Source organism: Saccopteryx leptura, chromosome 5, assembly GCF_036850995.1.
Source record: "Saccopteryx leptura isolate mSacLep1 chromosome 5, mSacLep1_pri_phased_curated, whole genome shotgun sequence".
Classification (NCBI taxonomy): domain Eukaryota; kingdom Metazoa; phylum Chordata; class Mammalia; order Chiroptera; family Emballonuridae; genus Saccopteryx; species Saccopteryx leptura.
The window spans coordinates 200,148,770-200,162,720 of record NC_089507.1 but is presented as its reverse complement, the minus strand read 5'-3'; the positions used below and the strand labels follow the sequence as shown (position 1 = coordinate 200,162,720).

Below are 13,951 nucleotides of genomic sequence, written 5' to 3'. Positions count from 1 at the left end.
TACAGATTGACCTGGGAGCAACTTCTGTCTCCGCGGCTCACTCCTATGGGGTCTGGACCCAGTCACTTCTCTGCTCCTCAGTTCTGCTGCCAGAAGAACGGGGATGTCAGCAGTGCCCTGTGAGCTCAGACCTTACTGTCCGAGCAGACACCTGCCAGGCCAGTCCCTGCCTGCCCGGGAACTAGGAATCGGGACTAAGATCTGTCCGAGCAGACACCTGCCAGGCCAGTCCCCGCCTGCCCGGGAACTAGGGATCGGGACTAAGATCTGTCCGAGCAGACACCTGCCAGGCCAGTCCCCGCCTGCCCGGGAACTAGGGATCGGGACTAAGATCTGTCCGAGCAGACACCTGCCAGGCCAGTCCCCGCCTGCCTGGGGAGCTAGGAATCGGGACTAAGATACTGCGTTTTGGTGCAGACTTTCCTTCTGCAAAATGAAAAGAAGCCGTAAAAGTTGGGCGCTGTCACGCAGACGTGTGCTTCTCCAAGTGTAACACGCACACAGGCCATCCTGGATTTCTAACAGGCACCTGGGCAGGGGTCACGGTTCTCGGGCCACACTGTCAACTGTGAGCACCTGGAACCCTAAAATCCTTCCAGCTTCCGGTGTCAGGCTCTTGGAGAGCCAGCCACACCGTTGCGCCCCCGTGCTCAGTGAGTGCCCAGATCCTTCTAAATAAAAATCTCCTTTTTGGCTGAAACTACCATGGCCAGGGTAGGAGTCTGTCACAGGCAAACTGCAGTCCCCTACAATAAAATAAACCTGCACTGTACTGGGAATTCACTGAATAGGGACAAAAAGAACCACTCGCCCCCACTACAAGTGGAGTGAAGCTTCCTTCCGTTTCCCATGTCCCCTTCCCACTCCGCACGCTGGGTTCACTGATTCACTCAGACCTACTGAGCACCTACTACGCGCCAGAAACTGATGCCAATGAGTTCCTGTCCCTCCTGCCCCTTCTCCTGGTCCAGTGGTTCTCAAACTTGATCATGTACCTGAGATTCTAATGCAGATATTGGGGGTAAAGTCTGGATATCTTGATATCTGTATTTTGTGTGTGTGTATGTGACAGAGTCAGAGAGAGGGACAGATAGGGACAGAGAGGTAGGAATGGAAAGAGAAGAGAAGCATCAATTCTTCATTGCGGCTCTTTTAGTTGTTCATTGATTGCTTTCTCATATGTGCCTTGACTGGGGGCCTAAGCAGAGTGAGTGACCCCTTGCTCAAGCCAGCAAACTTGGACTCAGGCCAGTGACCATAGGGTCATGTCTATGATCCCATGCTCAAGCCAGCGACCCTTCGCTCAAACTGGTGAGCCCGTGCTCAAGCCAGTGACCTCGGGGTTTCAAACCTGGGTCCTCTGCGCCCCCGTCTGACACTCTATCCACTGCGCCACTGCCTGGCCAGGCTTGATATGTGTATTTTCTAAAACGACCTTTCTAGGCATATCTTTTTGCACACCAGCTCTGAGAACTCCTGCTCTAACAGAGCAGCGGCAGTTGTGGGGCTCTGCAGAGGGGCCCTTGGGACTGGATCCCACTGCTGAGCCCTCCTTCCTGTCCCTTGATGGCCTACCCTCTCCCCCACAGGGGAACTGGGCATGGGTTCTATCTTAGCCAAGGGGAACTGGAGTTTCTAGAAAGCACTTCCTTCCTGCTAAAGAGATGCTGTCCCTTTCCTGATCTGTGGACATGGCTGAGTGAAGACTTGAGGCACAGAGCAGTGGCAGCCTTCCTGTCACCACCTACTATGTGCCTGTATAAGAAGCAAGGCCAAAAGACAAAGCCCACCACCAGAACACCAAGAAGAGGAAAAGAACCTGTCGCCTTTGAACTGCAGAAATGACCCTGGGTGTGCCCTGTCCATTCCTGTCCTAAGAGATAATCAATGTCTTTTCGTCCGGTCCATTTGTCATTGGCTGTTAAGAGCAATGGAAAGCATTGGGTGATTCAGATTCCCATTGAGATATTATCTCCAGGGGCGGGGTCTGGGTGGCTGCATTTTTCACTGAAGCTCCAGGTGGTTCTTTTGAGAAAGGCTGCGATGAGGAGTTCACTAAGGGACAGTGTGAAGGGGTCAAGTGCACAGGTTCTGCAGCCGGGGAGCCTAGCTTTGAGAGCTAGTTCTGCCACCTTCTGGTTCTATCATCTTGAACAAGTTATTTAACCCTTTAGTTAATTATTGGTAAAACAGGGATGGTAATTCTTGGTATTTAATTTATGGTTGTGAAAAGGAATTCATACGGAGTACTTAGAAAAGTGACTGGCACCGAAGAAGCACTACCTAAGAGTTAGCTGGTATTATGGGGGCCACATCCTATCAGAAATCACCAGTTTGCCTTACTACATCACTCACGTGCTCAACAACCTTCAGTGGCTCCCCAGCTCCTTCAGAATAAAGGCCAGAGACGAAGCAGGGCTCCTCCCACAGACTCCCTGCGTTATCTCTAACCAGTGCCATCGGATCGTGCCCCGAGCTGCCCGATCCCCATCCCACCATTAGGAAATGCCCCCTTTCCACCATCCTCCTCCCCGAAGCAGGTGAGTCCTTCAAGACATTCTGCATTTGATCTCAAAATTTTTTCCTGGCTTCCCCCATGGGACCAATCTATTCCATTAACTCTTTGACAAGGTTGTGCTCATCACAGATGGCTGGGCTTGTCAGTCTCACAACGAAATCCTCCTCCCCTGCTCATGGGCTTGGAATTCTCCAAGGACAAGCATCTCCATTATCTTCGCTCCGGCACCTGGCACGTGATAGCCCCGAAGCTGCTCTCACTGGGCCCTCACCATCCGTGTGCTTCCTGCACATTAAGGAGTCTGGTCAGTACAGCTGCCCTTCCCTGTACTCGTTCGGTCTACCGAGTCCCTGTGCTGCGCTAGGCCTGCCTGCAGGGAGACTAACGGTCCAATGAACTAGAAATTATACCACTAGTTTATGCTCATAGGCCAAACTGAGCCTCCAGATTCTTTTGTGAAGCTCTCAAAATCAATTAGGTGACTTGGGTCTTCAGTATGTCCCTCTGGCCACAGGCCACCAGGGACACACTTCTACGGGAGTAAGTTTATTACTCATTGCACTCATGGTGTGAAGAGAACCCTCAGACCATGAGAACTGTGCAGTGTCCCAGGAACAGGGTGCTAGAAAGAACTCAGGTTTGGCGACGACTGTGAGGGAGGCCTCTAGGAAGCCTTGCCTTAGAAGCTGTCAGGAGGTGAGGGAAAGTCTATGCTTTGACATCTTCACAAACATAACCAAGAAGCGGAGGAGGCTAAAGCTGGAATAGTAGAGAAGTAGATGTCACTCAGATTAGTGGGGGAGAGGCTGTCTGCTATTTTGTGGCTCAAACACGGTGACCGAGGCATTCTGTTTTGTCCTGTTCCACCACGGTCACAGCATGGCTCTGCATCACGTGGAGACATGTTTATGTTCAACAGGAGAACAGCATGGCTTGTGAGAGCCAGCCCCGCTCCTAGCAACACCGAGACCTAGCTGAGGACGGCTCCTGGCTGTCTGGGCTGCTTCCTACCCCAGCTGGATGCCCACAGGCCCTCCCACGCTCCATTTGCTGTGTTCGCTATATTGCCGGACCCCCAAAAGCATCTGAATTCACTTCTCTGGCTAAGGAAAGATTGCTTGTCACCAAATAACTGATTAATTACCCCTGTGATAACTGTTAGATGGGGAAGTGTGGAGACACCTAAACTCAGGGGTAGGGGTAAGGGTAGGGGTGAAATCATGGCTGCCCTCCAGGTGGAGGTGATTTTTAACCTGAGGAGTAAAAATTAAGCAAAAGAAGGGAAAAGATCATTCTAGGTGAAGTGATCAATTCAACTGTTATTGGCTGGGGGCTTTTTCTGGTGTGCTATTTTGTTTAATTTTCACAGCTCCCTGAATCAGTAAATAAAAGCTAACACAGACAGTTCTGCGTGTCTTCCATGTAGGAGCCACTAAGCCTGGTTAGAACCTTCTAAGGTGACTACAGCCACCATTACTTCCAGTCGCAGAAACAGAGACACTGGGACTCTGAGAGGCCTGGCCAACACTACCTGGGTGGCAAGTGGTTATAGCAGGAGTTCCACCCAGTCTGGCTCAGGACTCCAAACTTCCTATTTATTCCTGTTCTTACTTTAAAAATGAGATACTAAGAGTCCTTGGAATTTGCATGGTCACATGGCTGTCTGTCTCCTCAGGCTCTAGATAGCCAAGACTCAAACTCGGGGCCCGGGCTCCAAAGCCTCGTGACTTTAAGCCAGGCACTTAGAAAATGCATGTGGGCCCTGGCCGGTTGGCTCAGCGGTAGAGCGTTGGCCTGGCGTGCGGGGGACCCGGGTTCGATTCCCGGCCAGGGCACATAGGAGAAGCGCCCATTTGCTTCTCCACCCCCCCCCCTCCTTCCTCTCTGTCTCTCTCTTCCCCTCCCGCAGCCAAGGCTCCATTGGGGCAAAGATGGCCCGGGTGCTGGGGATGGCTCCTTGGCCTCTGCCCCAGGCACTAGAGTGGCTCTGGTCACGGCAGCCCGGAGGGGCAGAGCATCGCCCCCTGGTGGGAAGAGTGTCGCCCCTGGTGGGTGTGCCAGGTGGATCCCAGTTGGGCGCATGCGGGAGTCTGTCTGACTGTCTCTCCCCGTTCCCAGCTTCAGAAAAATACAAAAAAAAAAAAAAAAAGAAAATGCATGTGGTATGCTTTTTTTCAATAGCATCAATATCTAATTTTATTGCTCCTATAGGAAAGTTCTTCAATCAAATGAGAAACAACAGAAAGTTTTCAAACCTAGGATCTAAATTTCACTTTATAGCCAACTATTATAGAACAGAGAGGAGACCTATGAGCTGAGTGAGGAAGGGTCTGGAGTAATCAAGGACCAAAGAGTGACAAGTAAGTCTGGACAATGTCCCAGTGAGGGTATCTGGAGAAGTCTGCCAGCGCCCGGGTTCGGGTTGTGGCCTCGGGCAGTCAGTGACTCTCCAACCTGGTTGAGACCTGGAACCCCCTGTGGAGCTTGTTAAAAAAAACAACAACCAAAAAAACCGGAACAGATGCCTGAGCCTCAGCCTCAGAGATCCAGATTCAGGAGATAGAGCCCAGGCACCAGTGTCTTTAACAAGCTCCCTGGGGACGCTGGTCCTCAGGCAGGTCTGGGAACCTTCACCAGTGGAACACTGAAGCCCAGGCGTGCGGGAAGCTGGGCCCAGAAAACCAAACTAAATATGTAAAAGAAAGGAAAAAAAAAAGCAAGATTCTGCTTGTTTTGAGGCACAGAGGCAGGAACAATTGGAGAGAGCCGCTGAGTCAAGCAGAAAGGCAGCGAATCTCACCATCTGTTCGTCACCTGTTCCGCCATCTCCACAGGAATAAAAGCAGTCATTCATTGAGTCCAATTACTCCGCCCCAGGTCCGTTATGAGGATTATCGCCAAGTCCTCACATTAACCCAGTGATATTAGGTATTAGGCACCTAATTCTATTACCTAATAGTGTTAGGTACCATTAGAATCCTTTCATACAGATGAGGAATAATACGAGTGAGTGAGTGAGCGACTTGCCCAGTCTAGGGCTGGGGGTGTTAGTCTGGGGCTCGGAGCTCCCTCTGACACGGTATGGTGGGTGTCGCTGTGAGCCGGGCACAGAGAGGCCTCCAGGTCTGGCCTGAGAGCACAGGGCTGTCAGCAAAACTGAGGCAGTGGCCGAGAGTGAATGATCGTGGGGCAGGGGAACGTGCTGAGAGGAGGGGGACCGTCTTCGAGCAAAGGACTAGGGGGCCAGAAGGAGGAGCAGTTACTGAGTGCGGGGTCAGCCTCACTGATGACGTCAGGTCTGGGCTGTTGGTTGTTCATTTACTCAATCAAGAACGAGTGGCCCTGTGCCCAGTGCCTTCTAGGGGCTGGGGACCCAGCGGTAAACATGAGGGGTGCAGCCCACGACCTTATGGTACTTACAGTTCAGTGATGGGACAGACGGAAGTTTCTTGTGCAAATACTTATATAATTACGGGGACCCGACCTGGTCTGGGAGAACAGTGGTGTGTGTGTGTGTGTGTGTGGGGGGGGGGGGGGGTTGAGGAAATGACTATAGGCTCAGCTCTGACGTTTGCATTAAGAAATGTCAGTTCCAGCTCTGACCTGTGGTGGCGCAGTGGATAAAGCGTTGACCTGGAAATGCTGAGGTCGCCGGTTCGAAACCCTGGGCTTGCCTGGTCAAGGCACATATGGGAGTTGATGCTTCCAGCTCCTCCCCCCCTTCTCTCTCTCTGTCTCTCTCTCCTCTCTCTCCCTCTCTGTCTCTCTCCTCTCTAAAAATGAATAAATAAAATTAAAAAAAAAAAAAAAAGAAATGTCAGTTCCAGGCAGAGGAACAACATACACGGAGGCTCTGAGGCTGCAGGAAACCTGGCTCACTTGGAAAACAGAAAGGTGTTCATCACAGCTATTGCAATTCAGAGGGGAAGGGGATGTTCCAGGATGGAGCCAGATCCTTTGTGTGTAGACCATCACGAACCTTGAACTCTTGAAGTTGACTTGGCGCCAGCCAGGTCAAGACAGGAAAGGTATCTCAGGCAAAGGGAACATCATAAGCAAAGGCTCAGAGCACAGAAAGATATAACAGCCACAAAGAAAGTGTGGGCCTTGAAGCCTCCTCACACTGGAGCATCACGCCCGGAGTGTGGGGGTCACTGGGGGTCTGTTTCTGAGGACAGGGAACCGAACGCTAAGTCTTCAGAGAGATGACAATTGGGGTAAGGGCCGATACACATCAGTCCCAGGGCCGTCCTGATCTTGGGGCGGGACCTTGGCCCTGCCTTAGCTCCGTCCGTAGCTGTACTCTGTCCAGCTATAAAATGAGAAGGTTGTACCAGGCCCATCTCTAAGGTGGTTTTTTAGTTTCAACATTTTCTTGGTAACTTCCTCTAAGATGATAATTAAGATAAACTCTTAATTAATTAAGCAGGAAGATCTCAAGCTACTATTATTCAGGTTTGTGAGGTGATCAGTTAATGATATTTCAATGTTTTAAAAACTCAGCAAACACAGTTATTGAATTGGAGACACCACTTTGCTTATTACCAAAAAACTCAAACACCACAACAATGTACAATTGATAAGGTGAAAGTTGGTGATGTTCTCCACTCCTCAGCTCAGATGAACGATTCGTTCAACACTGAGAATAAGCTAAAAAAAGCTAGTGGGCTCAATCTGGTTCATAGATATATTTTGTTTGGACATCAAAGTTGTAAAGTTTGGGAAATTTCACATTTTTTGGCTTCTCTGAAAAACTCGAATACCATGGTGACTGGATCCAAAAAGCAGCTTTCTCTACTTTGCCACAGTCCCCAACATTCCCTAATGATTACATACTTCTTACATTTCTCTCATTACCATTACCTGCCTCATTCCTGTTCTAGAAGCTTACCTTGAATATAATGCTGTATATGTATACATATGCATGTTTTTTTACACTATCTGGAGAATTTGTCTACACCTGCACACAGATCTAGCTCCCCTTTTCAAGGCTAAGTCATACGCCACTGTCTGAATCTCTGATACTGATTTATCTCATTTCCTCTTGACATATACATATAAAAGTTATGCTTTTGGCCCTGGCTGATGGCTCAGTGGACAGAGTGTCTGCCCGGCATATGGATGCCTCAGGTTTGACTCCCTGTCAGGGCGCACAGAAAAAGCAACCATCTGCTTCTCTCCCCCTCTCTCTCACCCTGATCTCCCTCTTCCCCTCCCGCAGCCAGTGGCTCAATTGGTTCGAATGTAGACCTGGGTGCTGAAGGTAGCATGGCTGGTTCAAGTGCATCTGCCCCAGGTGCTAAAAATAGCTCGGTACTGGAGCATCGGCCCCAGATGGGGTTGCTGGGTGGATCCCGGTCAGGGTACATGTGGGGGGTCTGTCTTCTGTCTCACTATCTCCCCTCCTTTCACCTAAAGAAAAAAAGAACTCCTTTCTTTACAGTATAGAGTCTGTAAAGGTTTTACAGAATAAATGCCTAGAAGTGAACTTACTGGGTAAATATGTTTTATATACATTTTGAAACATGAAAGATTTTAAATATAATATTTAACATTTAAAAGATTTCACAACATCACCCAGGGTATGTGAATTTACACCCCCCCCCCCCCAGAAGAAAAGTAGATCCTTGTCCTAAGCTGTTGGTTGAGATGCATTTCTTTAACTACATATTAAGGCAACAGAGCATAATTCTATGATTAGTGGCCTCTTGTAGATCACCTTCTGCCCTTTGCTGACTTTTCCACTTGGTTCTTTTTCCTCTATGGATTTTAGGAGTTCTTCATATATGAGGGACATTAGGCCTTAGTCATATATATGCTGTAATTATTTTTTCTCCAGTTGTCTTTACACTTATTAATACATTATTTTTACTTTGGAAAAATTACAAGTTTATTTTCAACCACATATATGATTCTTTTTCTTTTTGGGGGGTGGTGTCCACAACCTGTCTTTGTAGGTACAGTATTAATACATATACATATATATATACACATAGATACATACGTATACACACACACAAACATATTTTTTAATTAAAAAATTTGAATGTCTTTAGCAAAGGAATACATTCTCCAATTCCCTACAGGTCCCCACAATGTCTGTACTAATTATCTCATAAATGTGTTACTTCAAATTTTTAAAGTTATCTGTCCCTTAAGGCATATTATACAGGTATAAATATGTGTGTGTGTGTCCATGTGTCTCTGTGTGTGTATGTGCATACGTGTGTGTGTGTATATTATTTACTCTAGGACTTTTAAGGTTTTACTATACACATTTAAACTTTGGATCCACCTGTAATTTATTTTCGGTGGAATAAGTGGACACAGAACTGGCATGAGTGTTTCTGTTTTCCTGGCTGCAGCCCAGGGGAGGGGAGGCATGAACACCTGTCTGTAGGTTTTTTGTCTGTTTATACAAATAATGCAAATTCAGGGATCATACTCATATCCCTATTACCCAAAATAACCATCTTTTTTTTTTTACTTTTAACTGCAATGTATTTCCAGCAAGTAATTTTTTTCTTAGTCTATAGGTTTTTGCTTGAGAAGCCTGTTTTTTTGTTGGTTTTAACATGTGACAACATTTATAACTGCTAACACTTCATGTTTTAACCCAGCAGTTCCCAAACCTGGCTGGCCAGCTGTTTCCCCTGTGGGGCTTGTTAAAAATAATGAATCAGCAACCATAGGGGACAGACCCTGGGAAACTATATTGTTCACAAGTTCCATGGAGGCATCTGGGACATGGCCAACTTGAACCGACACCCTGTCCCCCAGCTGTACCTGTGATCGTCTGAGTCTCCGACGTGATGGTCCTGGTGGTGGTCTGAGTCTGGGTGGCAGGCACGGTCTCCTCCGATACAAACTGGACGGTGCTGGGGGCCGCCCCGGCTGTGCCAGTCAGCTGGCAGCCACTTTGCTTGTGAGCTACAAAGGCGTCCAGGTTGTTAAACTGCTGCTTGCAGATGCCACAGATATGGATGTCAGGAGTCAACTCGACCAGCACCGTTGTGCCACCTGGAACTCCATGGGACAAAGGGATAGTTACAGATTAATTCCAAACAGCTTGAAATGACAACACAAACAGATCCATGGCAGGAAAGAAGGGCAAGGTGGCAGACACAGCCAATTGCCAGCCCACTGTCCACTCTACGTCCCTGTCTTCCTTGCAAATAGAATTCTACGTTAGTCCTAGCAGCGATGCTCTCCAGGCGCAAGTAATGGCTCATAACACAGTTGTGTCCACAGGGGCACTAGTGGCATTTTACATGAGAAAGTTCTTTGATGTGCATTGCAGCCCTGCACTTTGAAGGACTAGCAGACATTTCCTTCCCCCAATAAAAAGTAGCTGTACTTCCCACTCACTGTGAATAACAATCCCTCCGCGTTATCAAATCCTATCCCCTGCACCCCAATGTAAGAACCACTAGTTTAAATAATCTTGGTCCCTCATATACTCGGGAAATTCTCCAGCACACTGCTAAAGGAGCTTCTGGAGAAAGTTTGGCTTTCATGATATAAAGGGAACAGACATTTTGCCTTGGATGGAGATGTGATGGCAGGGGCTTGAGCAGCCATATTTTAACAACAGGGAAAATGCTGAGATCCCTACAGATGCTGGCCCTTACTTCATTGATCTCCTGAATCAACCAATGAGAACCAACCAGACTTCTCACTAGGCTAGTATAATCCAGTTTTGTTACTTATAGCCAAAATTCATTTCTAACTGATAGGGACATTATTTCTCAATAGTAATAATACCAAGAAGTAATTATTGTGTTAACATTTGCAAAGTACTCACCACAGTATCTGGCTCTATAATAGAAAGTGCTATGTAAATCTTTACTGAATAAATGAATACCACTGAGTAATAAGCCTTTAATAGGAGAACCTTAATTTTTATTTTAAAATTTTTATTCTCCCTTATTATGAGGAAACTCATGTTTATAACAGAAAATCTGGAAGAGAAGCAGCCAGGAAATCACAATCTTTCTACCTACGTGTGCCTGGAATGTTACAAAATCTTTTCTTCAGTTCATCTTCAATTAAAAATTGTTTTTAATTGAAAATTAAGATCATAACATATTGTAAAGTTAATCTTTCCCCCACATAATATCACATAAGTATTGTGCTATATCTCTAAAAATATCTTTATAAATTTAATTATGTAATAATACATCCACATTATTTCAAGTTACCCCTGCTTCATATTCTTCACACTATAAGGTCTTTATATTATTTCCATTCTCCTCATGTTTAAATAATAAGAGGAGCCTGACCAGGTGGTGACACAGTGGATAGAGAGTCAGCCTGGAATGCTGAGGACCCAGGTTCAAAACCCCTAGGGCACTGGATTAAGTGCGAGGTCACTGGCTTGAGCATGGGATCACAGAAATGACCCCATGGTTGCTGGCTTGACCCTAAAGGTCACTGGCTTGAAGACCAAGGTCACTGGTTTGAGCAAGGGGTCACTGGTTGGGCCAGAACAAACCCCCCCCCCCCCTAAGGCACATATGAGAAAGCAATCAATGAACAACTAAAGTGCCACAACTAGGAGGAGCTGATGCTTTTCATCCCCTCCTATCTCTCCTATCTCTCTGTCCCTGTCTGTCCCCCACCCCCGGCAAAAAAAAAAAAAAATAATAATAATTGGAGGAATACTTAGTGCATATAGGGTTGGCATCCATGTGTCATGATTTTCTGAGTATTTATTAAAAAGTTAATTATAAAAAAAAATAAAAGAGTTACAGTATGTTCAATTCCCCCCCCCCCACCCCCCTCCAGTCTAACTCAGATAAGAAACCTTTGTGTGGAAATACAACTTGGTTGCCTGGCTAAGGAGAGATGCTCTGGGCCGAGCTTGGTAATAATGTTCCGTCAGCCATCTTGCAGAGCGCCCTGTGCACTTAAGTATTTGGAGTCAATGGCTGGAAGGAATGAGGGCTTTTCTTCACCTCTGGAACACTGCCTCCCTGTAGCTGCTGGGCGCTCCTGGGACTAACTGGAAAACAAGCAACCAAGAAGCGAAGTGACCTGCATGGCTGGCTGATCATTTCTTCATGATGGAACAGGACTAATACCCAAGTTTCTGCTTCACAGGCCAGTTTCGAGGATTAAACGAGATAGTGCTTGTAAAAAAGGTCAGCACAGGGGTCCCCATCCTCCAGCGTGTCTCCTGGTTGGGTTATTACTGAGTTACCCTATTTGAACTTGAAAGTATCCCCCTCTGAAAATTTGGAATGATAAAATATACCTACCTCTTGCGCTTGGAGAATGAACTGAGACCGGATGAAAAACACGGGGCACAGTTCATGCTCACCACCAACAAAAAGAATTTCCTTATCTTTGTCAAGTTCTCCAAACCTGTTTCAGCATCAGAATAACCTGGGGGAGGTGGACGGAGCTGAGTCCCATTTCTGAGATGAGTCATAAAGGAGGTGGGGTGAGGGGACCCTGGGGCTTAAGGAAATCTGTGCTTTTCACACATTATGTAAGTTATATACCCAGCAAAGTTTGGGAGCCAAGTCTCCCAAAACGTTAAAAGTAACAGCTAACAGGTTAAGTGCTTACTTCGTACCGGGGGTTCTCAAACTTTATGTGCACCCGAATCTTCCTGGGAAGGCCAGCTGAATCTCTCTTTCCCTCCATCATCCACACCCCATGTCCCGACCTGATGGGTGGGGCCCGGAGAGCTTTAGTTAATTTTTTTTTTTTTTTTTTTTTTAAATTAGCGCTCACGCTCCCAGAGGGCTGGTTTGCGCTCAGTCCCTGGACCATACTTTGGGAAACAACGCACCAGGCAAAGCCAGGGACTCCTTGTCTTCCTCAGGAAAATAAAAATGAATCCCAAACTCAAAACGACTACGGCTCCATTCCCCATTCAAATCTCCGCCTTTAAATGTAGACAAGGCTATGCAGTAAGGCGGCAAGCCCAGCCGGCCAGACCTCGTGAAATCCTCCAATCCCCAGACTTCAAGGATTTGGGGCCACCGAGACAGAAGTTTTCCCACCAGCTTTGCAGCGGTTACCCCAAATCGCCCCAATCTCTGCCTTGGGGGCCCGGGAACTGGCCCATTGGGGTAACGATTGTCTGATCGGCATGCCCTCCCCCACCTTTCCCTTCCGTAGGGTCTCGCGAAACTGGAGAGCGCCCCTAGCCTTGTGCCCGCACCCCAAGCCCACTCCTGCGCATCCTGCACAGCGCGCCCTCCGCGGTCTCCGAGACGCAGGCACTGGGCCGTCACCCCGATTTCGGGGCCCCGGGCCTGCTCCCTGAGCTGCGGACGTGCTTGGGCCCGGGCCCCGGAGCGCGCACAGTGCCCGGAAAAGCACTTACTTTGCACGGAGCCCGGGAAGCTCTCACCCTCGCTGTTCACGTTCATGGCAGCAGACTGGGGGATCCCCTGCTGGCTGGGACGGCAGGGTGGAGGGCAGTGGTCTACATGGTACACGGGCTTTCCTTTTATTTTTCTACACCCTCCCCCCCCACCCAGCCTTCCCTCTCCCAACTCTACGAGGCAGGGAGGACGGATGTAAAGCAAGCTCCACTTCCGCTGCCTAGAGGGCGCTGGCCGGACTCAGCCGCCCCAACCTGGCTTTGCAACTGTAGCTCCCGGGGGAAGCTGCGGGCCAATCCCGCTGCCCCGGCCGCCGGGCCCCTGACAGCGGATTCCCTTGGGATTTAAAAGCACACTTGCGTCCGGGAGAGTAGGGCTAACGCTGTAGCGAGGGATGCGCCCCTCACCCCCCGCCCGAACCCCTGCGATCTTGACCAAAGGGTTTGGCCTCCCCGGCTCTGGCGCCTTTGCACCTGCCACCCTGGGCGTCTGGTCCCCAAGGTGGCCAGGCAGCCGCGTCGCAGGCATGGGAGGTAGTGGTTAGGGCTGCAGAGAGGACCAACACGGGCTGTGGGTGGGTGTGTGCTCAGGAGTGCGGTGGGCTTGGGATAAACCCGGGCTGAGCGTCAGCGCGCAGAAAATCGGAGCGATGGGCGGGTCCCCGACCCAGCTAGTGAAATAAAAAGGACCTTGATCATGTAGATAAGACTAAAACTTGCACCAAACGCTGAAGACCCACTGCTCCAAGGGTCTTCACCATGCGCAGTGAAGGGCTTGTTAGGAGCACAGATTGCTGGGCCCACCGCGGAGTTTCTGCTTCAGTAGATCCGGGGTGAGGCCTGAGAACGAGCATTTCTAAGTTCCCAGGAGAAATCTCCGCGCAGAGAGGCCATCCTTGCCTGGCCTATTCTAATACTGCAGCCCTCTTTCCCCCACCCAGCCGCTCCTTGTCTCCCTCCTGTCTGCTTTACCTTTCTTCTTAGAACTTATTACATCTAACGTTGTGCAATACCTGGAGTCTATCTAGCAGATAGATGATAATTTATTTGTGTATTCCCTGTTTCCCTTGTTCCTTTATATTGATAAGTTTCTA

At 48.5% G+C, this 13,951-nt stretch overlaps 1 protein-coding gene across 4 annotated transcripts in view; it reads right to left on the bottom strand.

Moving 5' to 3' along the window:
• Positions 1-13,054, bottom strand: part of ZFP64 (ZFP64 zinc finger protein) — a 69,104-nt gene extending 56,050 nt beyond the window's left edge. For 3 of the 4 annotated variants that reach the window (XM_066387475.1, XM_066387473.1, XM_066387471.1), the window contains exons 1-2: positions 12,858-13,054; positions 9,305-9,544 (exon numbers count right to left, since the gene is read on the bottom strand). In XM_066387475.1, coding sequence (XP_066243572.1) covers positions 9,305-9,544; positions 12,858-12,903 — 286 coding nt within the window. In that variant the 5' untranslated portion in view covers positions 12,904-13,054. The remainder of the gene's footprint in view (positions 1-9,304; positions 9,545-12,857) is intronic. The other variant, XM_066387472.1, reaches the window with a different exon arrangement.
• Between the last annotated feature and the right edge of the window lie 897 nt (positions 13,055-13,951).